This window comes from Fusarium tjaetaba (assembly GCF_013396195.1).
Source record: "Fusarium tjaetaba strain NRRL 66243 chromosome Unknown NRRL66243_c0000086, whole genome shotgun sequence".
Taxonomy (NCBI): Eukaryota; Fungi; Ascomycota; class Sordariomycetes; order Hypocreales; family Nectriaceae; genus Fusarium; species Fusarium tjaetaba.
The window spans coordinates 302,147-325,841 of record NW_023501282.1 but is presented as its reverse complement, the minus strand read 5'-3'; the positions used below and the strand labels follow the sequence as shown (position 1 = coordinate 325,841).

Sequence of the window (23,695 nt, the reverse complement as noted above, 5' to 3'; positions counted from 1 at the left end):
GTTCGACGCTTTTCCATAAGTCAACAGCAACACATATCCCTCAGTGGTAAATCCAACCCTTCGAAATGAGACGCTCTAAGTTGCAGTCAAGATCAAACCCGAAATGAAAGTTCAAAACCAGCAATTCATGCTTACTCTCCGTCTCCTTTAATGATGATGGCCCGCCTTGGCATGAGATGGCTTCCTGAACAGCTTCTTAAGCCCTTCGGCCACTGAATGGCTGCGACCAATTCGTTGTTTAGGATGCTTTCCGTCTTCACTTGCCTGACCACCGCTGTGATCTGTAGATACACTAGTTTGTCGACTTTGAGTCGTCACAGCCACTGGCTGTGGTGCACGCAACCTCACCCCACGTGCTAAATCTCGTGGCGCGCTCGGTTTTGAACTGACACCCGCATTGTAGTCAGATGCAAGAGATGGTGTAGGCTCTAATGTCAGCTCCTCCCTTTCCAGTTCCTGCAGAGAGGTTGGTGCCTCATAACGATGCGGCATTGATAACATTCTGGCATGAGCTTTCGATGATGGCGTTCCCTTTTCTGGCGCCGTTTGTGGTCTTTTCTGTGAATTTCCCCCCGATGCACCTCGAGGCTTTGGTGGCGTAGGTGGGCGACGAGGCGTCTTTATTTCTGGTTCTGGCGGTAATGGTACATTTGATATTCGGATGTTCTTAGGGACACTTCTCGGTAAGCGAGACTTTGGCGACCTTTGTGCAGTTGGCTGGGCAGTTGGGTTTCTGGGAGGTGTTCTCAAGACAGGATTGATTGTTTTCCGAGTAGCCGATGTTGGGGTTGTGGCACTTGTTGGTGGCTTCGAAGCCGGCTCTTTTGCTGCTTTCGTGTCTAAGGTCGGCAATACCACCTGTTTGGTTTTTGGCATTGGTGTCGATGATGGCTGCTGTTCGGAAATTGTGTCACCAGCTTCATACAATATGCCAGAACTTTGTTGTTCTAGGCGTGCTGGGTTCGGTGACACCAACAATGGTGGAGCGTGTGGCACTATCCCCTCAAACTTGGGCATGTTTGATCCAAAATTCTGTGGTTGTGGTGAATACTCCGATGTAGGCGAGGGTGTTCGAGGAGGAACAAGCTCTTTGGGTACGTTCAAATAGGTACCTAGGCTGTCCTTTGGACTCATGATTGATGTAACATATGGATACGGAGTGTCTTGATTATGAAATGTACTCGATCCTGAGGATTCAAGTGGGGAGTCTGATGATAATGGCCAGGCTGTCTCTGGGGGCTTTACATTTTCCGCCCTGCTAGGAGTATTTGGCCTCGGAGACACTTCTTCAAAGCCATCTATAGGTGGTAACACAGGCGAGAAAGGGGGCACAAAGCTTTCGGGCCTGTAGATCGTTGGGGCTGGCAGCTGCCGTTGCAGCGGTTTGGGCGTTGGAGGCGTCGACGATCTAGACGAATGAAGCTCGTTTGGTTTGAGAGGTTGCTTTACACCCGATATCTCTCCGCGTATGGGATCCTGCACTGATGAATGTATGTAATCAAACTCTTCTGGTTCAACTCTAGATTGCCCATATGCAGAATATATCTCCGAGGCGGTCGAAACCGAATATCGTGTATTATCCGGGTGAAGAAGCGGTATCTCAACATCTGGTGTTTCCAGCGCTAGGGCATTATCTAGAGAATCTTTTCGAGACCATGCTGAAGATGCTGTAGACACGGATTTCCTCTTCTTATCGAGTTCATGAGGCTGGAGAGGTGCATCAATATCTGGTGTTTCCTGCCTTGCTGTTCCGTTAGGTGACTCATCCTGAGACCAGACTGTTGATATTGTCAAAACTGAAGCCCGACTGGGGTCGAGTTGAGACTGGAGCGGGATATCAATATCTGGCAATGTCCTCGAAAGTGGCCTGGGCGTTGCAGCACCATCTGGTCCGCCTAAAATGCCATCTAGGACGGTGAGAGCATCTTTTCCATCTTCCTCTCGGTCGTTGTCGTCGTCGTACTCGGATGGTGAATCAGAAAGCCCCTCCAAAGCGTCTTTTGTTCGTCGGTTGCGCACCATGGTTTGTGCCGCGTCCCTTATCTGCTCATAGCCAACCTCTTTTTCTTCCTCGTCACTCTTACCAGGGACTTCCCTCACATCATCACCGCAGACTACGACGTACCACCGCACGGGTTCGCCCTTTTGCAATTCATTCCTTAATTTTATGATCCACCCATCTTCGCCGGCCATTTTGTCGTAGTACTTGGCCATCTGACCTGCCACGTCCACACTGAGGTCGACTCGTACCACATAATCAGCCACATAAGCATATGGTCTGCATGCCGTCACCATTTCGTCTACATCGAATTCCTCCAGCAATTTGACCGGTGACCATGAGTGCATAAGAACGGCATCCTCGGCATCGGATACACGCGATGTCGGGAGAGCATGGTCGTCGTCAGCATGGTCGAATTGCTTTTTGATGTTGGCATTCTTGGCGCTGACGCTCTTTTGCGTGGGCGTCGTTGGTGGTGAGAGCTCAGGTAAGAAGTCGTATTTGGCGTGAAGCTGGTCGAGGATGCAATAAGACGACGCAGGTGCAAGAACCCAGTTTGGTGCAGCGTCTTCCAGGTCGTTGAGGATGACAAAAATCCGGATGTCGCGGCGATGCCATCGAAACCCGTGGCATAGATAAGTCGGCATTGGGAACGGGGTCTCCCAGCAATGTTTTGAGACTGGGGATGTTGCGTGCTGTAAGCGATCCGTTAGTCTAGTTGATTGATTGATTGATTGATTGACTGCCTCACTCAAGCGTCACTTTATCTCGACAGAGAGACAAGATGACGAGGTGTCTTTTGAGCAAGCTTCATAAAGCAGTCTATGAAGCCTCCAACATCTCCGTCTCTAGTGACTCAAGTTGACGCGTGGAAGTGGTTGTTTGAAGTTGAAAAACATTGATTCCATGGAATGAACGAGGTGAATGGAATTGGCATGCGTCGCTTCCGTTCCTGCGGTGCCTTGTTACTTTATCTGGGCATCGTTGCCTTAGTACCTATTCTACTGGATCTTACCGCATTGTACTTTACTTTACTTAACTTTACCTTACTCAGAATAGCGCTAGGTTCTTTCAACTACTTGATAAAGGTTGGTCCAAGGTACGGACAGGTACTGTCTAACGTCAGATATCAAGCCCAGTGCCGTCTTCGGAAGTCATCGACCCATCTTTAACGGTTGGCGCTCTCTCACCGTCCGCATGCAATTGAACTGCATGTAAGCCACTATTTTCATCTATTGTATTGGTTCTTTTGTTCCAAGTTAGGCCAAAGCCTGGGCTGAGACATTGTCTCGCTTATGCCCGAACGATCGCTGCTATTGTTATCAATCACGTATGTTGACTCAGCCTGAAACTTGGTCTAGTCAACTTGGTAGGTAGGCAAGGTGCTAAGTGAAGGATACTGTATGTAGTGATATTATTGTGTTCATTCCCAAATTCTATGTAAACAAACTGATATCCATTTATATATCCACCGCATGCCCATACTGTACCAAAAAAGAAAAGAGAAAAAAAAACTCCCAAAAACCTGACACCATTTTTGTAATATGCGTCTAATCATCATCGGTAATACACTTCGTGAATGGTATAAAGCGGTCCCTAATCTGTGAATCCTGCCATGTTCAGGCTAACACCTCCTGTATCTTGTAACCCTTCCATTGCAACGCCAAAGTCTTGAGCATCGAATTCGAAATTCATGTCCTGCAGGATGTTGTTGACATCCTCGTCTGAGAGGTTAAGCTCCATATTACTGGGCATAGCGGGAGCGCTGGCAATGTTGTCCTGAGCGGCCACTGCTTGAGGAACCTTCTTAGCCACCATATCCTTGAACTTGTTCAACAAGTCCACATCATCGGCCGGTGTGGTCTGCGAGTCAAGAATCCGACGCGCTCGTGTCTGAAGCATGGCGTCTGTGGGCATGGAACCCTTGCATGCTACATGATCCTCGACGTAGCTGATAAGACCACGCTCCAGCTCTCGCGAACAGAAAACCTCAGCAGGTCGTGCCGCCTGCGATGTGAGCTTCTCGATATAGCTGTTAGCAATAGCTGCTGGCAGTGACTTGGCACCCTGGCCCATCGACACCTGTGCATCTGCAGGGAAGGGCTCGAGCGATGCCTTGGGGCAAGCATAGGGGGGTGCGAATCCCGAGCCACCAGATTCGAGGGCCCAGCCATCGCTCATTGGGAGACCAGGACCATCGGTCTTGAGAATACCGGCGTCTCGCTTGAACCTCTGAAGCCATTCGGCATTATCTGCAGCAGTCTGGTTCCAAGGATCGTCACTAGAGTATTGTCAGCTCGTCACATTCGGTAATCTTCCTGCCCAAGAAACTTACTCGTCGTATAGGATCCAGCGTGCCTGGTGCTGAAGCTCTGCATCACTAGGCACATGCCTGTTGGGGTTGTTCGCCGACATAGTGCCAGCAACCCATCGCTTCAGCTCCTTCGCCAATCGTCGATAGCAGTTCGCATCATTGAGAAAGTATGGTCCAGGACAGCCAGGGCCGCTGCCCATATCAAACATGTCATCACAACCCAATCCCAGAAGCACAGGACAGTCATTGGAAAAAAGGGTCGCATCAGTGGTGGCGGTTCCGCTGACAGTCGAGTTGGCGCTAGGCTGAAGAGAAAATGCAGGCGAGCTGTTACTGCTTGCGGGATGGCGGTTCTTGAATCCCTCGAGCCAAGATGCATTATCTGCCGCGGTTTGGTTCCAACCGTCATCGAATTCGTATATAATGATACGAGCTTGTCGTTGGAGGTCCTCGTCGGTAGGCTCTATGCCCATCGATCGTTGTAGGATGAGATAATCCTTCAGTTCACGCTCGAGGCGCGAGTAGCTGTGGATGGTTGAGTCGATGGATGTAGGATCAGTTGAACGGCAAATGTGATCCACCACGTCTTCGCTTCGTGGAAGGTGTGCGCGTCGACGGAAAGGCGCGAGCCAGTTCGTGGTAGATGTTGCGAGGCGAATTAGCCAGTTTGCAATGGCCTCTGACGGGTGTGTAGAAACTTCTTCCACCCGGCCCACGATACGACAAGCCTCTTCTTGAAGCTCATCGTCCATCGCCGTTAAACCTAGTAGTCTCTTGGCCTTGACAAACTCGTGGAGCTGTACCTCCATGGGACACTCCTCGAACAAGTTGTCCTTGCCATTAATCTTGAGGGATGCCAGCCTGTTTTCAGCGGCACCACGCAAAGGACCGAATCTAGCCTTTTGTTGTAGAGTGTCGGAGCTCATGATAATGTCACGGAGCCACGATGGCCTCGTCGCGATGCCCTGTAGTGATAACAATTCGCTGGCGAAAATAATACGACAACCTTCGACCATCATTTCTTCGTCGTTCGGGAGTCGCCCGTGCTGGTCCTGATAGTTCCGTGTGAAGAAAGCCATTTCCAATTTAATCAACTCGTAGGCATTACGAGGTGACTCTGGCGGGGAGTGGGTGGCTACGTATGGCAACGGGGATGTGCGTTCATAATGAATAAGATCTATTTCAAAAGTTAGACGTTGGCAACTTGTCTACAGGATACTGGAGAGGTCTCATACATGGAGGCATGGAGTTCTCGACCATCTCGAGTACAGGGTTGTCGAAACCCCAATCACCCTTCCAGTCAGCCATGGAATAACCCGTCTTGAAATGCTCAGCCAAATGATCGACACGGATAGTCCATGTATCCATAACGATACCACAGAAACCACACCGGGACCGAATCTCAGGCGTTGCTACCTTCCACGACTTCATAGACCAATCCTGAAACTTGATATTATGCACCAGGCGCAGGTGCTGGTTAAGATGATCTTTTCGGTAGAATGTCCGTTCTGCTGGAGTACGCTCTTGGCAGGCAGAGTGGTTGTGGCTTTCGACATGGGCATCGTCTGGGTTGGCCTCGCCACAAAAGACACAGGATAAGATGCCGGTATCAGGGTTGACGGCTTTTGCGCCGTGAGGAGAACACACCCACCGCTCAAGAGACAAGTGCAACGACTTTTCATGTCGTTGCCAGTCGTGCTTAGTCCTGAATGTTTCGGTACAGAATGTACACTGGAAGGTCTTGAGAGGGGCTGACAGGCTGGTCTTCTCTTTGCCAATTTTTGCCGAAGCCCTTCGGCGACGGCGACGACGTCCGTGGCTATTAAATGGGGCTGAACCAAACGAACCCCATGAGTTGCGAGATCCATGTGAATAGGCAGATCCATGAGACCCATTACTGGAGTGGGAGGTGCCTAAACTGCTGACCGACGACTGATTGCAGATAGATCTGCTTGAGCCATCGTCGGCATAGCTCAAACTGAAGGGGCTGTCCAGTCCGGAAGACATTCCGGAGGAAGAGGCGGTAACGGCTCGTGCAATAGCGCTGACGGACGCGGGTTCATTCTCAGGGGGTGAGTGCTCCCAACGTTGCAGTGGGTTCATGGCTTCCAGAGCTGGTGTTCCTCGGCGTTGAGGGATATCCATGGGGCCTGACCATGAGGTGGTGTAGTGAGGTGATGTTGAACGCGGGGGCTGGACCTTGCCACGTCGACGAGCATTTGCAAGCCAGTTTGTGATCTGGACTTTGTTTAACCCTGTCTGGCGCTGCAGCATCTCTTTCTCTTCGTCACTAGGATAAGGATGGCGGTTGTGAGTCGAGAGCCAATTCTTGAGAATACGAACAGACTCTCGGGAGAATCGTGCTCCAATTTTGGGAGGAGGTGCGGCCTTGTTGTTGAATGTTTCTCCCAGGTTGCCTAGATCACTGACGGAGGCATTGCGAGAGGCATTGCGAGAGGATTGGCAAGAGTCGTCCTGGTTATCCTCCTGAAGAGCGTTGGAGATCTGAGGTCCAGACGGTAGAAAGGGGTTGATGTCAAAGGGCGCAACTGAGGTGTTGATAGACTCGGGGGCAACAGCAAAGCTGCAGTCGACTTTCAATGCTACGCAGGTAGTGCAATAGTCCTTGTACATACCCTCCCGGATCTTTTTGCATGAAAAGCCAGAAATAGCACAGTTGATGCATGGCGATGGAGGCGTGTCCCACTGAAATTGACTAGATATGTCTTCAGCGGTTGTGGTGAAGTCCATTGTTGGGGCGGGCATGTCCGGCAGAGGGAAGTTGTTGTCTGAAAAGTGTTGAAGGGCGCAGAAGCTGAAGTCGTCTTCACTGACATTCTCCAGGACAAGATCAATGCTCTCGTTGTTGTCAGCTGTCAGACCAGCAAAGGCGTTGCCATCCTGGGTTTGCGGAAAGGCGTCAATGGCCTTGTCCCAGTTGACAAATTGCTCCATCTCATCCATATTGGACATGATGCACAAGGATGAGTGCTGATGCGGAGCAGAGATATCGGCTCAGGTCAATCGAAAGGCGCGCGTGAGGGTGACAGCCATGAACCGAATAGATTTGGATGTCGGTCAGCTTGGTCCCACTCGAATCGTTTGGAGTGGGAGCTAGAAGGACGCAAGATAAATAAATAGATGGAGCCTGAAAATGAAGAGAAAAGAATGAGGCCCTCCAAGTCGAGGATAGTCACTGAGTTTTGTTCAAGATGAAAATCCAACAAAGGTACTACTGTACAAGTACCTACCTAGGCATAAGGTAGTAAGTAACGGTCTATCTAGTAACACATCGAAGGAGTCAGCAGTCTCCATCCCCCAGAATGTGAACCAAGCCTTAAGGTAAAGTCTGGTGGAGTTGGAGTGCAGAATGTCGGCCAGCCACACCAACCAGCTGAGCGAGTCTAGCCAGATTGTCAAGTCGTGCGCCCTTCAATTGACAGACAAGGATCTTTTTGATCAATGGACCCACGCGCACAAGCTGTGGGGTGACGGTGCTTCCAACACTGTAGTATGGTTCTAACTCCTCCGCATATGGTGAGCCAGTAGTATGGATGTCCAATCACTGTCTCGACCGTACAGTGTCAGCTCGACACGGTCAACAAAGGCTGGGCTCCGCTTCTCGTAGTTCGCAAGGCGTAGCCATCCATGCGGATGCGTCTCGCTAGACACAAGTCTTGACCCGAGACCGGCCTTCTTATGGATCTTTCTTGACCTCGCAATAAGACCTCTTATATGATGCATATCATCCATGATATCTTTTGGAGGCTCGTTGTCAACCGGATCGGAGTCGTGACTCTGATAAAGCCCGAGCATGCGCTTCCCCGGAGTGTCTATGTGGGGTTTAACACATCCTTACATAGAGGCTCAGATGCTTGATTCTCCGCTATAATTCACTGATTGATTGATATATACCAATGCCCTCCTCGAATCACTTCAAGATTGTCTAGAAAGCACTGGAACTTTCTAAGAAACGGTTTATCGGAGAGAAAAATAAAGACCATGCCGGTCTGCCTTGTCGGTGAGATTTTAGAATCAGCCACCGACACACAACATCCTTAGCATTGGGGTAAAAAATCGCAGATCACTCAAGATATTTCCCTGCTCCAACACGACGTTGTGGTGTCTTATCATTTGACGTATTGGTAAGCAGAAAAGTTGGCTGATGTCTTTTCTGTACGTACGTAGGTATGGACGGAGTAGGATTACGATTGATGTGAGCAAGATTTGGTGTAGGTACAGTAATAAATGATCAAATCCTGGGGCAAAAAAGGCGCCATTGTTTTAGGCGAACCCGCCTACACCTACACAGCGGAAATGCTGCGGAAAGCAGGCAGAACGGGTATGTGGTTTGCGTCTCACCTTGGATCGGAGTCTCCGGAGGCGCTCCACCCCGGCACCGGCACCGGTCATTATATGAGGGTGAGCAGCAGTGAGCATACGAAAAATGAAGGACTGATGCCAGGACTTTCAGATTTTGCTCAATTCAGATATAGCTCCAACTATATCAAAGCTCTTTACGTTTGCTTGATGATCGATCCTCTGACCATCTTGATCGGATGGATCCCCAACCGGAGATAGACAGGCAAAACATCTAGATCTCCGTCAAGGCCGCGAGTCTAAATTAGCTCAATATGCATATACGGCAAGATCCGAAACATGGTGCTGGGCAATATCACAATATGTCTACCTGGGAACCTTGGCTGTTCAGAGACCTATTTACTTTCGTATGTGATATGACCAAACGTTTTCTACCCTATCCTACTGACACAAGTCCAAGTGTCTGTCGCCAGATTGATCGGTTTACCTTTTTGGGTTTTGCTTGGTGCTGGTTCACTTTTCGACTTGCTTGGTACTACTCCGTATGCTCAAACAAAGCACTGGTCCTCCTCAAGCCATTACTCCTCAAGTTAAAAGAATCATCGGCCTTACTAAAATATAAAATACTTCAGCCAGCTGTTAGTTATAAGTTTAATCTATCCCGGTCATTTCTCGTCGTAAGTTTCCTCTTATTGAAGTTAGTTCGTGGTGCTTAGTTCTATGAGTGAACTATGGGATTTCCTGTATTTCCATATATCAACATCGACATCGGCTCAGCTCAGTTGCAGTCGTTTATAGCTTTTCATAATCTCCTTTCAATCGATGTTGCTGGTATTGTCCAGGCCAGCTGAGATTCTGAGGACATCCACACAGCCTGCGGCGAACCCTGAAAGCACAGTAACCTACTTGAACAGGGTCGAGTCCTCATATCGAGTGAAATCATTTACATATATAAATCGATCGATACTTTTAAGTCTTTTGGCTATGCTGTCACGACATATATCAATACTTTCCTCCTCTAGAATGTAACATACAACGACCATATCCAATTCTCCCGAACGCCTCGACTGACAGCAATCTACGGGCTTAGGATAGCCATGCAAAAATTAGCAAGCCAAATTTCATTGACAGGTTACTTGTTTGTGATTTACAGTTCAATGATAAACTCATACGCTATGCTGATGATATCCTGACTTGTTTTAACACGCAGCAGGGAACGCCATCCGTCAAGGTTGTCCAGCGGCAATGAACGGCTACCACAAGGCACCCGTAGATGATTCATGCAGATGCAGATTCTAATATAGGAATGTAATACAAGACGCAGTGTATGCATAAACGGTAGCCACCATAGTTTCACGACAGCCCTACCCCCTCCCTGAAGGCTGCAATTACATGGGTCGATGATCCAATACTCCGCGCCAGGCGTTTTATATGGTTGATTAGGAGGGATATATCATGGATGGCCCATATGTATTGTGGTTGGTAAATGGTATTGGATGCTAGTGGTGATACTTCTAGCATATCTAGGTATTCCAAGAATTCGAGGACACCTTTTGCCATCTTACCCGTCGTTAGACCTTCTCTAATGGTCCAAGAAACCTTTTCTCCCCGCTCTGATAATCCATTGCATTGCTTAAATAGTCTTGGAATTTGTTTTTCACAAGTCACAATGTCACTGTCTCTGATAAACGAGTTCGCCGCTTTTCTCTCCGCAGCGTTGCATTTGTATGGATCAATCAGCCTAAACAACCAGCCTTGCACTTCACGATCCTTGGGGGCATCATGGTTCGTTGTGGTCACGCGACATCTAGGGTTTTCTGATCACTTCATTCTTGCATGGCAACTTACTCTTATCCCCAATGGCCTGTCAAACTTGGGCTATGTACGCATTGAGCATCTACGTAGGTAGTGAGCACGGGGTCTTGTGCCACGCTATGATGTCCACACAATGGATGCTTTACTGTGCGAGAACCTTCGCAAACCATCTTTAGAATGGACTTTTTGTCTCGGAAAACTACGCAAATTCTATCAAAAAAATATTGTTTCCAACAAAGGCCGTTATCACAATGAATAAATCAAAGAGGAAGCGGAAAGGAGGCTCAAAGCTGATACTTGATCAAGTTGTCAACGCACAGTCGCTCAACGCGACACCGCATTCTCTTTTTCTGGCTCGTGTAAACTATCTTGCGATACATACAGCCTGACCCTGTCTATATGTGCATTTTCCGTAGCGTAAACAATGTGCTTTTCGAGGGATAGGGTGGTATCGCTGGCCGAGGCCAGTAGTTCTGTATAATCCTTCCAATAGCTTTTAGATGAGAAGAAAGAAAGCAGACCAGACACGTATGTCAAACACCATGCTCTTTGACAGCAATAACTCCAGTTTCATGAGCTGGAACCCATCCGAGAAGGCCGTGTGTGCTGTGAAATCCAAAATGCGCCAGTTCCTAACCCCCCTTCCATTCACTAAAATTTCGCGTCCAGTGACACCTTGCTGACCAAGGGGCACCTCATAAATCGTTGATGTCTTATCGTGGATCCTACTCATTAATCATGTCCAAGTTCTTGTAATTCTCTCTCTTTTGCGGCAAGCATTTCTCGCATCTTGTCCGCTTCGCGTTGTAACGCTGCTCGGCGCTCAGCCTTTATCCTCTCAGTATCGAAATCACGCGGGCCAGCACCTGGCGTATTATCCCGGTTAGAAAAGGCACTGGGGCTCGGTGCTGATGCTATGGTACTACCAGGTGATCGTATGGGAGGTAAGGAATAGTCACCGTCGTCGCTTCCTGTCCCTAAATTGGGGGGAGTGGTGGCTGATGTCGATGGATTCAGTATCGATTTAATATTGATCGAGGAGATTCGTTTCGAGCTCTCCTGTCCTGTTTCTTGTGAGGCAAATGCTTCACTTTCCGTAGTAGAGAAGGATCGTTTTCGAGTTGGCGACAGAAACGAGGCAGGGGATAGTGACGTTTTCCTATCGTTGTTTGATGACATAGACGCCATGGGAGCCAGTCGATTATCGTCGTTCAGGGATCCGGTATACTGACGTGGGTTATTTGACTGGTGATATGCAGCTAGATCCGAGGTCGAAGGCAGTGGCGATATTGTTCTACTTGTAGGTCGGATAACCGGTTGAGGCTCGATCGTGAGCGGATGGTCTGGGCGGCGACGAAGACCCAGATTGACAGACCCATCCTCATTCATTGACCCCTTCTCAGCATTTTGTTCGTATTGACCTTGCATTTCGGCGGGCTCCATTGCATCTTCCATCTCCTCATCCTGCGACGCTGGGATAATTCGTTTTCGTCTCTTGATGGTCGATTTCTTCATGGTCATCGGCCGGTGGACACCATGTAACTTGTAATATAGACCTAGGTTTGTTAATAAATACTGTTTGATAAACGCTAAACACACAATACCTACCACAAGCATTGCAGATGGTGTGGCCACTCTCATCACGCCTCCAGAGAGGTGTAATAGTGGTGCCACAGTTCTGGCATGCAATCACAACCGTAGCATTCGAATTCTGTTGATTTTGCAAGGCATTGACGTCCAGAGGCACCGGTTCCGGTTTGGTACTTTCACTTCGACTTTGGCAGCTCTGTCGTTTCTGCGTTCCACCTAGGTTGGCACTTTTCGAAACACGATTGTTATAGGCAGGGCATCCATTGCAGCCCTCTGCACCACCCGTTCCGTTACAGCGTCCACCTCCAGGACAAGTCCCTCCAGTCTGATCAGCCGATATGTAGGTCGCATTTGACGCAGGTTTTGGACCTGCGACTGCAGAGGGCTTCGGTGTGGTAGTTCGCGGAGGGTCTGCAGGGACAACATTTGGTGGTCGCTTGAGACTAGTCGGACGAGAGGCGTTTCTGGCTTTCAGATAGAGACCACAGGCGTTGCAAATCGTAGCACCTTGAGGTGATCTCCTCCACAAAGGGGTTCGGGTGGTTCCACAGTTACTATCATCGGTATAAGCAGAGATTGCTATAGAAGTAAAGCTACTTAACTCACCTGCAAACTTGTCCTTGGCTGCCACTAGGTGGCGGACTTGTTTTTAATGGCGGACTTGTTTTTGAACCATGCTCTGCCCCAGGACTCTGTTGCCTTGACATATTTGCTGGAGCTGGGCTTGTCTTAGGACCAGGCGGACTCCCACTTAGTCTATTTTGGTGGTCACGGTTGTCCTGGCCGGTAGGGAGTCTGGTCCGCTCCTGAGAAGGAATAGCCGGGCTATCACTTGGTTTCGAGGACATTGGTCGTGATGGCAGCGCAGTTCGCGCTGAGGCCGTCTCACGCTGATGGCTATACAGCGCCGTTTCCTGGGTTTCTTGGCTCATGCCCGTAGGTAGGGCTGACAGTATCGAGGGAGACAAGACGGCAATGGTTCAGATGAAGCGAATGGGTGTTCTTCAATAGTCTGAGTTGGAATGCGACGGATCAGTTACAAACCGAAGTCTATAGCATTCATTGGCGTTGATATCGAGGGTCGGGAGGTTTATTTGATTGTGGTATAGGTCGAGGATGAGTAAGAATGAAACTTGGTTGATAAAAGAAAGTCCTTCACACGACTCGTAATCGGCTGCAGCGGATTGATAAGTGGTTTCGAACCGGCCGAGCAAGGAGGCAAATCCGGAGAGAGGCCGGAGCCGGGTTCCGCAACTAAGAGTTCGCAGGCACCGAAACGAGCCAAACAGATGGAATACTTTCTTGGCTCGATGTGAGGTATAAGTCAGAATGCTAAAGGAGTACCTAGTTCAGAGCCCAATCTGCAGTCCAGCGATATGTATCGTCAAGTTGCCAGTTTTGCTGGTGGGCAGACGAGTCGAACAAGTTTGCCAGGGTACAAAGGGACTGTAGATGCGTAGGCAGCTGACCTAGTAGTAAACAGGACCAATCGAAAGATGGATCGAGTCCGATCGAACGGGAAGCCAGGTATTGGTCAGACGACAGGTGTCAGAGAGTGACGCGACAGCGACCAGATACTTGGGACCGGCGCAACTGCAAGGCCGAGAAGACCAAAGAAGAAGGTTGAGGAGTTGACAACCGCGGGGAGGAGAGGAGAGGACAAGGATGTGCGGAGTGTGTAGTAAAGAAGACGAAGGGAATAACCAAGGACAGGAGATAACAAAGATTATCAACCAAACCAAGAAGGCGGAAGGGAAAAGTACCGTAGACTATCCGTAGGTGCAAGGGTGATGAATCTGTGACTACGCAATGACAGGTGTTGTTGGTAAGACAACAAAAGGCGGCCGAAAGCGAAGTGCAGGACACACTGACAGAAGAGGATGGGGACGGAACACGCCTTGTCTCGTTCCTAGGCAAGGTATAATTGAATGTGGTGCTTGGCGAATAACAGGGGAGGACTTCGTCAATGGGTTGAGGCGTAAGACTCCCAAGTCTTGCGGCACCACCAGGCTGGGACGGTGGAAGGTGAATTGGTGACCAAGCAGAGCCAAGACCAAAGACCAGGGTGTATGTTTGCGTGTGCGTGTGTGTGCACGCGCGCGTGAGATACCGTCCGTAGATCGATAACCAGCGAGGCAATGAGACGGCAGATGGCAGATGGCGGTGGAGGAAAGGACGGTGACCCCGGGAGAAGGGTATCCGAGACCAAGAGAGGACAAGGTGGGGGTTAAGGTCTTCCAAGGGAAAGGTAGAGAGAGGGAACTCGGAGAGGACAGTTGATAGAGCAGATGGACGACCAATTCCGTCTGGTTTGAGATTGAGAGGCACAGACAGGTCAGACCAGAAAGAGAGGGCAGAGAAAGTTGGGCAGAGTACTCCGTACCTTAGGTAAGGTGATTGCGATTGATGATCAGACAAGACCTGATCTAAGGTAAGGTAGGTATCCAATGGGGCTGGGGCTTAGTCTTGGAAATAGATCTGGCTTGTGCTTTCTTGATTGCCTTGCCTTGCCTTGCCTTGTCTTCTACCCTTCAGATTGTTTGGTATTAGTTATGGTGGATTGGAGACTGGTTGTCGGGTCTCGGGAGCTGGCGTTGCATTGCATGAGCCTAAATGGGGCCCAGCAGAGACTCGCTGACTCTTTGTTCTCTCTGTTCTCTCCTTCTCGTACCCCTCAGTGGCAGTCAGGTCTAATTCGTCCTTAGGTTGGAGGGGAGTGACGTGCAAAGGCAAAAAACAAAACCAGAAGCAAGACGAGACTCAACAGACACATGATGCGATTTCACGGGGAGTCGGCCCCAGCATGGAACGACGGCCGCTGGTGGGTTGGGGTTAAAACAACCGACTTGATCTAGACACTCTCATCTCGTTTCTAGTGTCTTTCTTAGCTCTTGAACCAAAGGTGCCGTTTCCGACTGCATGGATATCATTTGATGCTGAGCACTGTTCGTATTTTTCACGTGAGAGATCTATGTAGGTACTAAGGTATGCCTCACAAACCAGAACTGTCTCCCAAACTCTCCAGATCTCGTCACGCCAGAAAACCTGCAGAAAGGACGGGACCCTTCCCAGCGTGTCACTGTCGTCACAGTGGAGGAACCAAGCGAAAGGCCCTTAAATTAGGACGCTCTAGTAGGCCCCTCTTCCTCACCGCGGCTCTGTCAACTTTGTTATTTCGCCCCTGAAATGCGTTGGATTACATTAAGTTGTCTCTGATTGGTTCAGCTAATACGGAGAAATTCCTCTTCGTTAAGTTCGTTCCTTGGCGCTGCTGGTCGGATTTTTGCGCAGGGGATCGCCGTCCTGGTGCCCTGACCGACTCAGATCCAGTACGCGCTAGGCCGAGATCGGGCCCTCTTTTTTGTTCTCTCCATTCGATTCTTATCAGCCGAGGCTTGAGGTCACTTCTCGTTTTTATCTTATCTTATCTCACCCTTCCTTATCGATCAGTGCCTTTGGCTAGGAGCTTTGTTCCCAAGAACGATCAGCATCTAGGAGCTGGTTGTCACGCCGCGTAGCCGCATCACTTAGAATCGTCTCGTGTCACTCGGCATCAATTCTATAATTTTATCTACTTCTATGCAATATCACCAACGCCTTAATCATTCCCTTTGGTGATGGCTTCCGACCTCGGGAGCTCTCCCAAGAGAGAGCCAACACCCACTCTTCCTTTATCCTCGGTTCCTCAAAAGCGCCCCCTTGAGGAAGGCCGTCACAGTCCTGTCGTTCCCTCGCCACTGAACCCCGAAGTCAGGCCACCCGACTCTTTGGCACCTGAAGATGCTGCTCAGAATTCCAGATCCAAGTCTGCGCGAGCAAAGAAGGATACTCTAAAGAAACGCGAGGCCAAAGGAAGCGATAGTGTCCGTGCGACACCTGATCCAAAACCAAAGTCGAAGCCACAGAAGAAACAGAGCGAGTCGAGCCCATTACGATACAACTTGGGGCAGCCTAAGCTGTCCAACTTCAACCCTCCTCGAGGTCCTGTCTTGACGGCACACCACGAGGTTACTGCCCCTGACGGCCAAACGGTCGAATTCTTTGAAACATCGGACCAGTAAGCCAAGACTATATCTGATGAATACCTTCAAGCTAACTGTCAAAGTGTCTCCAATAAGAAGAGCTTCCGCTACACTCCCTGCATCGCCGATCCTCTCTTTCCGTCCATGATCTACTACCGAAGCACAGAACCAGAGCCATATGGTCCCCACTTGAGCTTCGAGGACTCAGCAGGGCATGTTTATTTTGATAAGTCGGCTCGTCACGTCACAACCGAAAAAGGATTTCGCATGGCAAGGGCCAACGTGGCTGTCAGGGAGGGCAGATGGTACTGGGAGTGCAAAATCACACAAGGAGTTCGACCACCAAAAGATGGAGAGTCCAAGCCGGAAGGAGGCAAGCATGTCCGCGTAGGCTGGGCAAGACGAGAAGCTTCACTTGATGCGCCTGTGGGGTTCGATGCTTACAGTTATGGCCTCCGTGATGTCGCGGGAGAAAAAGTACATATGTCCCGTCCTAAGGAATTCTTTCCTGCGGGAGAAGGCATTCGAGAGGGGGATATCATCGGCCTCGAGATTCAACTTCCATCAGAACAATTGCACCGCAAGGTCATGTCTGGGCAGTATAATCCAGTTGTTGATCAGACCGACGAGGAACCTGCGGCCACCGCTGAAGGCCATAACATTGTTCGCGATCGCTATCCCATACGCTTCAAATCGCATACTTATTTCGAGAAGAGCGAATACTCCCCCGCCAAAGAATTGGAAGATCTTATGAACCCGGCAGGGGCTGGTGGTGGCTCTTCAGAAGAACCTGGTCCTAATCACCCTCTTCCAAGTCTCCGCACGCTTCCCAATTCTTGCATCCGCGTGTACAAGAATGGGGTTTTAATGGGAACTCCGTTCGAGAATCTCCTTGGCTTCCTTCCACCAGCTTCACGTCCTCAAGGCCAAGCTGGCGGTCGCGAAGGCCTTGATGACGGCATGCTCGGATACTACCCTGCCGTAAGTGTCTTCCATGGAGGCGCTGTGGAGGTAAATTTCGGCCCCGACTTTTGGTATCCTCCCCCAGCTGAGATCGAAAATAAACCCGATAAGGTCTGGTCCGGCAACTCTCGCCTGAACAGGGTGCACCCTGTGAGCGAGCGTTATTCTGACCAAATTGCAGAGGATATTGTCTGGGACATCATTGATGAGGTGGACTTCTGGTCCAAAGATGGGGGTGGGGCAACAGATCGCCAAGGCGTGAGCGCCAAGAGTGAAGCTGTCGCCATGGCCCCTGGGCGAGAAGAGATCAAGGAAGTGGTTCAAGACGATTGAAGCATCGCAAAATATGTTGTCTCTTTCTATCCAAATGATGCTGGATAGCTGAGCTACGAAAGCCTCGAGAAGATATGTTCATTTCAACCTACAAAAGATACCCACTGTGAAAATGCAGAAATCAAGTTTATTGTTCATGCCATGTCCATCAATAGGAAAAGCTGGTATCGCACTGCCCCGAGGCTCCATTCTCATTGCGTCATAAACCTTGTCGTAAATACTGCTCGTCACCATATATCAACCTGCTTACAGACGGAAGTCCTGTCCAGGCATTGTCTCAACGACGACGAACCGGTTCCTCTGGCGAGACTGGCTCGACTACAGCAGGAATCGGGGATGGCTCAGACAACGGGGAAACAGGATCTCCAAGTATTGCCCGGTCGGCATTACGACTCGCCGCCGCTGCCTCTGGCCCCGGAAGAAGAGGGTCATCTGGAAGCTCTTCGATACGATCGCTACCATCAATAGGTGTCTCAGCTGCAGATTTCTCACGCTCCAGCCGCACCTCGCGGCCTCTCTTGTGACAATACCAAAGTACAAACATTAATACTATTCAGGGTTAGCAAATACATGAACAGCTTGGGAAGCGATACTTACAGAATAAAGCAACGCTCCATATAACATTTGTACCGATGAATGCAGGCCACCGCACCTTCAATGCGTTGACGATAGCCTTGAGCATACCAACAACAGCCCCTGGCTTCGTGACTAGATCGGTCAAATTCGATGGCTTGAGGAGGTCGATAGCGGCATCCTTAACGCCCTTTTCAGTATTCGCCTTGAGACCCTGGCTTTCTGCTGCCGCCGCCAAGAGCTCGGGCGCCAGGGAGGATGTAAGCTTATCTGGAAGCTGGGTGACAAGCTTTTTGAGAGATGAGGGCAGTTTTTCGAACCCGCGATTGATGGCACCATCGCGATCTTCAACTAGGCTTGCGAGGTCGCCGTATGCTGTCGGCACGCCGTTGGCTAGATCCTTGAATACTTGTGTGAAACGGGACAGGAGCTCGGATGACTCGTTGGAAAGAGAGACGATCTTGTTGTTCTTTGCTTGGAGGTTCAGGCGGTCGAGAACGTTACCAAGGTCCTGCTCCTCACGCTCGGCTTCCGGTAGCGCGACGTTATCTTCTGGCTTCAGACCATCCTGTGGTTTCTTGTGTCTCGTGAATAAGGCCGTTAGACGGTTTGGCTGTTTGTCGTGCTTCTCCTTCTCTTTTTCCTTCTTTTCCTTCTTCTTGTCCTGTTTACTCTTGGGCTCTTGTAAGGCCTTTACCGCCTCTATCTCACTCTCAGATGCGGACGAGAGGTCGATTTGAGGGGTGTTGATGCGTGGCGGCAAAGGCGGAGCTGGGCCATCGTCTTCCAGGATACTTTGCAGCCATGCCTCATCGTCACGGTCGAGGACTGGGCTCAGAGGAGGAGTATTGGAGCTGATGCTGTGCTGCGTACTTCGCCGCCTGTGTTGATGATCCGATGCACGAGGTGCATCGTTGATGAAATCCGGTACATGTCCGTAGGATGGGTCTACCGAAGATCCAGCTTCGGTCTTCTTCGCAGTCTCCTCAGCAGCAGCCGCCTTCTCCGCTCTGTTCTTCTTGATCTTTTTGTAGGTCAGGTATTCCAACATTTTGGAGTTTTGTGGTATGTATTCGGGGGGGTATGGCTTGTTCGCAGATGCGACAGATGGGGATTCAGCTATTTAACTATTCTAGTCTGGAACAAGAGGCCGCCCAGCTCAAAGGAAAACGAGGGATGGCGGTTTAGGTGTTGGCGCGCGCTTGGAAATTCGCCTTTGTCTTGTCTTGGGTGACGAACGATCTACGCGAATCGAGAGCGCACCGCCACATCACATGTGATGTCATGACGGCAGCCCAGCCAGAGTCCAGGGTCAGAGCCTAGGCTCCCCCACGTAAATATGTTTTAAGGCTACGTGATTTGATGATCGACAATCAACTGCCGTACCATGATACGAATACGAAAATTATTGGTCAAATGGCTTCCAAAACGTGGGTGGGTGGAGATCGGGGGCTTAAGTCGACTTCAGCTGGCCTTGTCTAGCAGTAGGCGAGCTCAACAGCCTGGGGGAAGGAATAAAACTTCCCCAGTGACGAAGGCTTTCAGGTTAGTTGGTATACGCTTGGGGGGCTCGTTGATCAGTTCATTCTGGCATCTTTTGTCAATATCTAGGGTTTTCTTCTCCCCGGGGGTGCAGCATAAGCAGGTACTTAGCAATGCCAATTCATGTTGATTGACCGTGGGTATCTTGAAATTCTATGGTTAATGATGAAGAAATAAAAGTAGGTACAACGGTGTATACACCTCGATCAGGTGTCGTCAACGTCCTCGTCTTCGGCCTCATCTGCCCCTCCTTCGTCACGAATAACCTCATCAGCAAGTGTGCTACGTTGCCAGCCGCTCCCATTCTTCCGCCGTCCCCGTTGGAAAGCATCCGTCGAAGTGACCGCTCTCTCGCCTGTGAACTTATGACTTGACCATTCGGTAGAGCATCGTGGGCAGTTTCTGTCTCGCCTACTTCGCCAGAAAGCCTCTTCACATACCTCATGTAGCCGGAAGTTACAATCCACCTCTGCGCATCTCAGACCGATTGTGACTGGATCCTTGCATGCTTCACAAAACTTGATTCGCTGCCAGTCGCCTGGCTCAAGTTCTGGGTCGTTGTAGCTTTCGACTAGCCAGGGCCGCAATTCCAGCAACGCTCGGGGTGACAATGTATAGAACCCCTCGCTACTCTTCTCGAACCACCCTCCATCAACCAAATTTGCAAGTACAGCCTCCACTTCACTATGCTTGAGTCCTTTGTCTGCAGTTGTTTGCGTCTGGGTTTCCACGTCGATCTGGCTTTCTCTTCGGTTCGGCCGTGCCAGTTTGATGGCCTGCATCTCGGTAATAGCCATGACTTCCATGCGAGGGGTGTTGAACTTTTGAAACATAGCGTCCAGAACACGTTTAATAAACGAGATTTCTTCGTGGCTGTATATGGTAGCGAGTTGCGTCTGCGGATCGGACGTGGTATTGACCAAAGCCCATATCCGTCTCTTTGTAACTTGGTGAAAAGTACTTCGGACTTCGTAGTCAAAAAGTGATGCTGCTTCTGAAGCTTTGTCCATGGCCTCTTGAAAGTGTTCTTCGGTGATTTGATCTGTTCGGACTTCGTCTCCCTCCTCATCTCCGCTGTGCCTGCGGTTGGCATTGAATATCGCAGCAAGAATAGGACGGGCTTCTTCGAAAGTAATCGTTCCTCGAGCTAAGATGGCCTGGAGAAAGGCTCTATCCCCATGGTTGAATTCATGGTTATTCATGCTTGGTTGTAGCCTGACGATATTCGCCCTCGAGGCCAAGCACTGTAGATTGATAATTTGTTCTCAAAATCGATGAGGTGTAAATACCTAGAACGAAAGCCCCAGAAATGAATTTCTTGGAGGGGAAAAGAAGACGCGTTTAACGCGTTCAGAGATCTCGAGGCTTGATTGAGTGCACGAGCCAAGCATCTGTGGCTGTGGTGGCTCATTCAAGCCAGCTCACCTTTCATACTTGTATCACTTTATAGGTGCCGCTCAGTTATCTTCTTTGTTTCATTTAGCTTGAGAATTATTTGCAACCTCTTAAATGTATGGGCATATTCCATGAACTCATAGTGATGGCCAGCATAGAGTTAATATTGAGGCTTGATGTGTATCTTAGGGTATTCCTCGATTGACACGTCAAAACACAACCAGAACACACAGAAGGACAGTAAAGGTCTTTCCGAGAGGTAGAAATGGCATGATATTCCATGTCAAACTTCGACATAAAATGGCGTAAATGACTACCAGGTGCCTTACTACGTTCCTTGTTGCACGATTTTCCTTTGTTCATTCAGTCAGTCAGTGTAGGGTGGCTCAATGATTTATGCTGACTCAGCTCGTTTACCAATTGAAAGAACTCTCGAGAGCTTTGAGCTTCATATGAGTTATAGTAACCCTTTTCCGTGATCAAGGTGCAGAGCGCAAAGATTGGGACGTAACTTTCCGGGACATGAAAATTACCAGTAACACTCGGCTAAGCGGATGAAGGATCACGCGCCCAGGCCAGTGTTATTCCAACAGCTACTCCTCGTGTTGAGCAATTCATCAGAGCGTATGACCATCAATGACCTACATCTCGACAACAAACACGCGAATTCAACAAATACCCGAAGACTCATTAGACATATAACGCCCCTTAATCGCTGAAGGAAGAAACAACGCGTCTACGTGCCCCATCATAGTTTCCTGGAGGGGGATCCTGAACCTGGAAAACATCGAGCAAGTGCCAGACGCAAATAGGCTCTTGATCCAAGAATGACAATGAACCCGTCGGAATTGAAAGAATTCGATGTTGTACGGGTGGCAAGAAGTGATGGCTCAGACACCGGGCCCGGATACTGGCCAGTCACAGCACCACCATCCGCCACGACTACCAGCAAGAAGACAAAGGATGCGTCTGCGGCTGAGAAAACACCAAGGACCAAACCTCAAATGATTCGATTAGCCGAAGACGACCCAAGATTTACAGAGTGGAAAGTCAAACTCGGGATCCTGCTGAAGCAAGAGTTGTGTCCAAACCCCGATGGTAAGCTGGCTCCTCTGCCTCATCCCTCTCAGATATCTAACGACGTGCAGAGGGGAATCCGTGGCTAGTTAACTTCCCGCGAGGTTACTGGCTATACGAGAAATCCAAACATCTCTGGGTTTCGGGGTATCCTATCAAGGTGAAGCTTTTCAAGAGCCCGCAGGAATTTGCAGTACATCTGATATGGTTACTCTCAACATCGATGGACTACCGAGACTGTTGCTGTGCGCACTGCAACGGGTTCAACTCAATCAAAGGGGGTATGGGTGCTGACGACGCGTTGATTATCACGCATGAACCTATCAAAATCGATAAGATCCCACCCAAGGTCACGCCCGTTCCACTCCCTCCAATGCCTGGACATGCACCTCAGAAGCCGAACCAAGTTGCATCACGATCACAGTCAACACAGTCTACTCCAGCTACTACAGCACAGAACTCACCAGTACCGACACCGGTCCCTGCAACTTCAGCCCCAGTACAACAGCATATTCAACACCGGCCCCCGGTTCGGCCACAGGAGCAGCCGCTCCAACCCCAGCCTCAATCTCAACCCCCAAATCAGCAACAACCAATTCAGCAGCAGCAACCACCTCAAATTCAACAAACCCAGTCTCAAGCACAGCAGCAGATTCAACAGCAAGTTCCACCTCTTACTCAAGCACAGCCCCCACAGCTGCAGTGGTCACTAAAATCACCTGTGCTGTTCAGGTCAGGAGAACTGGTCTGGTATCTAAACGGCAATGCATGGCGCCTTGGAGTTATTGCTTCATCCACTGCCAGCCATCATGAGGTCATGCCCATCGGTCATGGCATCGTCCAACAAAACAATGTGAACAAAACAGAGGGAGAAATGCGACCCTTTTATGCCTTCACCGTACCACCTGTCAACCTCCCCGAATTGAAGGACAAGGAATACGATGGTGTTTCATGGGAGGCTCTCTTCCAGAGCACTGCAGACGGGAACCGTCGAGAGATGATTGCACTCGACGCTTCTAAGATGGCAGCTGTGAAGATTGACTACTCGTACTCCCTGTGGTCCAAAATGTCCGAAGAGCCGAACTTCAAGAGAGTTGCGTACTGGGGTTGCTTCTTTGGGGCTGAGCGCATCGAGATTGGCGACGCAATACGGCTCAGATCAATCCCGACTGAGCTGAACGTCCCGGCCGAGCTGTGCGTCCTGGGTCTCCGGCGCATATTCACCACCTCGGACTTCCCAGGCGCCGTCTTTTTCGTCGGCCACATCTACCAGCTCGTATCTGAAGACCAGCCAAACATTGTCCGGGATGAACACCTTCCCGTTGCGTTGCGAAATGAGAGCCAGTGGCGCCATTCGGTCGGGGCACAGCGCTGGCGCTACGCACTGATCAAAGAGAACGCCGTGTTCAAGGAACAGTCGATTAGAGGTCGATTTTACCCCACGCACCGTCTCATGCCCATCCTCAACCAGAACGAATTCCAAAACTCAATTATTCAACGTACAGTGGATGAACAGCATGCCCATCTCAACAACCGAATGGATGGTGTGGGTAGGTATCTTGGTCGAAAGATCAACCGGCTTGACACCCTTGGTGCTTCGGTGACCCATACAGCTAGGATCAGTCTTGAGCCGTTCATCAAGGAAGGAGACCAGCCTCTGGAGTGAGGCATGTTAGAGACACTCTGCCCATATACGGCATGGGATCACATGTGCCGAGGGAGTGGACAACACGGAGTGATCGTGAAGTTGTT

At 49.9% G+C, this 23,695-nt stretch overlaps 7 protein-coding genes across 7 annotated transcripts; 2 read left to right on the top strand and 5 right to left on the bottom strand.

Moving 5' to 3' along the window:
• Positions 1 to 147: 147 nt before the first annotated feature.
• Positions 148 to 2,646, bottom strand: FTJAE_4499 (nicotinamide mononucleotide permease; the record flags this gene model as incomplete). The annotated part of the gene is made up of 1 exon (XM_037350909.1): positions 148 to 2,646. One exon carries the CDS (start codon positions 2,644 to 2,646, stop codon positions 148 to 150), a length of 2,499 nt encoding a protein of 832 aa, XP_037208464.1.
• A 949-nt stretch (positions 2,647 to 3,595) lies between these two features.
• FTJAE_4498 (monocarboxylate transporter 4) lies at positions 3,596 to 7,277 on the bottom strand (the record flags this gene model as incomplete). Its single annotated transcript, XM_037350908.1, has 3 exons — positions 3,596 to 4,280; positions 4,335 to 5,490; positions 5,549 to 7,277. The coding sequence occupies 3 exons, from the start codon at positions 7,275 to 7,277 to the stop codon at positions 3,596 to 3,598; spliced, it is 3,570 nt and encodes a 1,189-aa protein (XP_037208463.1).
• Positions 7,278 to 11,180: 3,903 nt separating this feature from the next.
• FTJAE_4497 (siderophore regulation (GATA factor)) lies at positions 11,181 to 12,970 on the bottom strand (the record flags this gene model as incomplete). The annotated part of the gene is made up of 3 exons (XM_037350907.1): positions 11,181 to 12,004; positions 12,057 to 12,617; positions 12,790 to 12,970. The coding sequence occupies 3 exons, from the start codon at positions 12,968 to 12,970 to the stop codon at positions 11,181 to 11,183; spliced, it is 1,566 nt and encodes a 521-aa protein (XP_037208462.1).
• A 2,685-nt stretch (positions 12,971 to 15,655) lies between these two features.
• Positions 15,656 to 17,356, top strand: FTJAE_4496 (histone-lysine n-methyltransferase; the record flags this gene model as incomplete). The annotated part of the gene is made up of 2 exons (XM_037350906.1): positions 15,656 to 16,095; positions 16,144 to 17,356. The coding sequence occupies 2 exons, from the start codon at positions 15,656 to 15,658 to the stop codon at positions 17,354 to 17,356; spliced, it is 1,653 nt and encodes a 550-aa protein (XP_037208461.1).
• Positions 17,357 to 17,633: 277 nt separating this feature from the next.
• FTJAE_4495 (RING-like domain protein) lies at positions 17,634 to 18,980 on the bottom strand (the record flags this gene model as incomplete). Its single annotated transcript, XM_037350905.1, has 2 exons — positions 17,634 to 17,905; positions 17,954 to 18,980. 2 exons carry the CDS (start codon positions 18,978 to 18,980, stop codon positions 17,634 to 17,636), a joined length of 1,299 nt encoding a protein of 432 aa, XP_037208460.1.
• Positions 18,981 to 19,677: 697 nt separating this feature from the next.
• FTJAE_4494 (DNA repair Nse1) lies at positions 19,678 to 20,673 on the bottom strand (the record flags this gene model as incomplete). The annotated part of the gene is made up of 1 exon (XM_037350904.1): positions 19,678 to 20,673. One exon carries the CDS (start codon positions 20,671 to 20,673, stop codon positions 19,678 to 19,680), a length of 996 nt encoding a protein of 331 aa, XP_037208459.1.
• A 1,026-nt stretch (positions 20,674 to 21,699) lies between these two features.
• FTJAE_4493 (uncharacterized protein) lies at positions 21,700 to 23,609 on the top strand (the record flags this gene model as incomplete). Its single annotated transcript, XM_037350903.1, has 2 exons — positions 21,700 to 21,964; positions 22,015 to 23,609. 2 exons carry the CDS (start codon positions 21,700 to 21,702, stop codon positions 23,607 to 23,609), a joined length of 1,860 nt encoding a protein of 619 aa, XP_037208458.1.
• Positions 23,610 to 23,695: the final 86 nt, after the last annotated feature.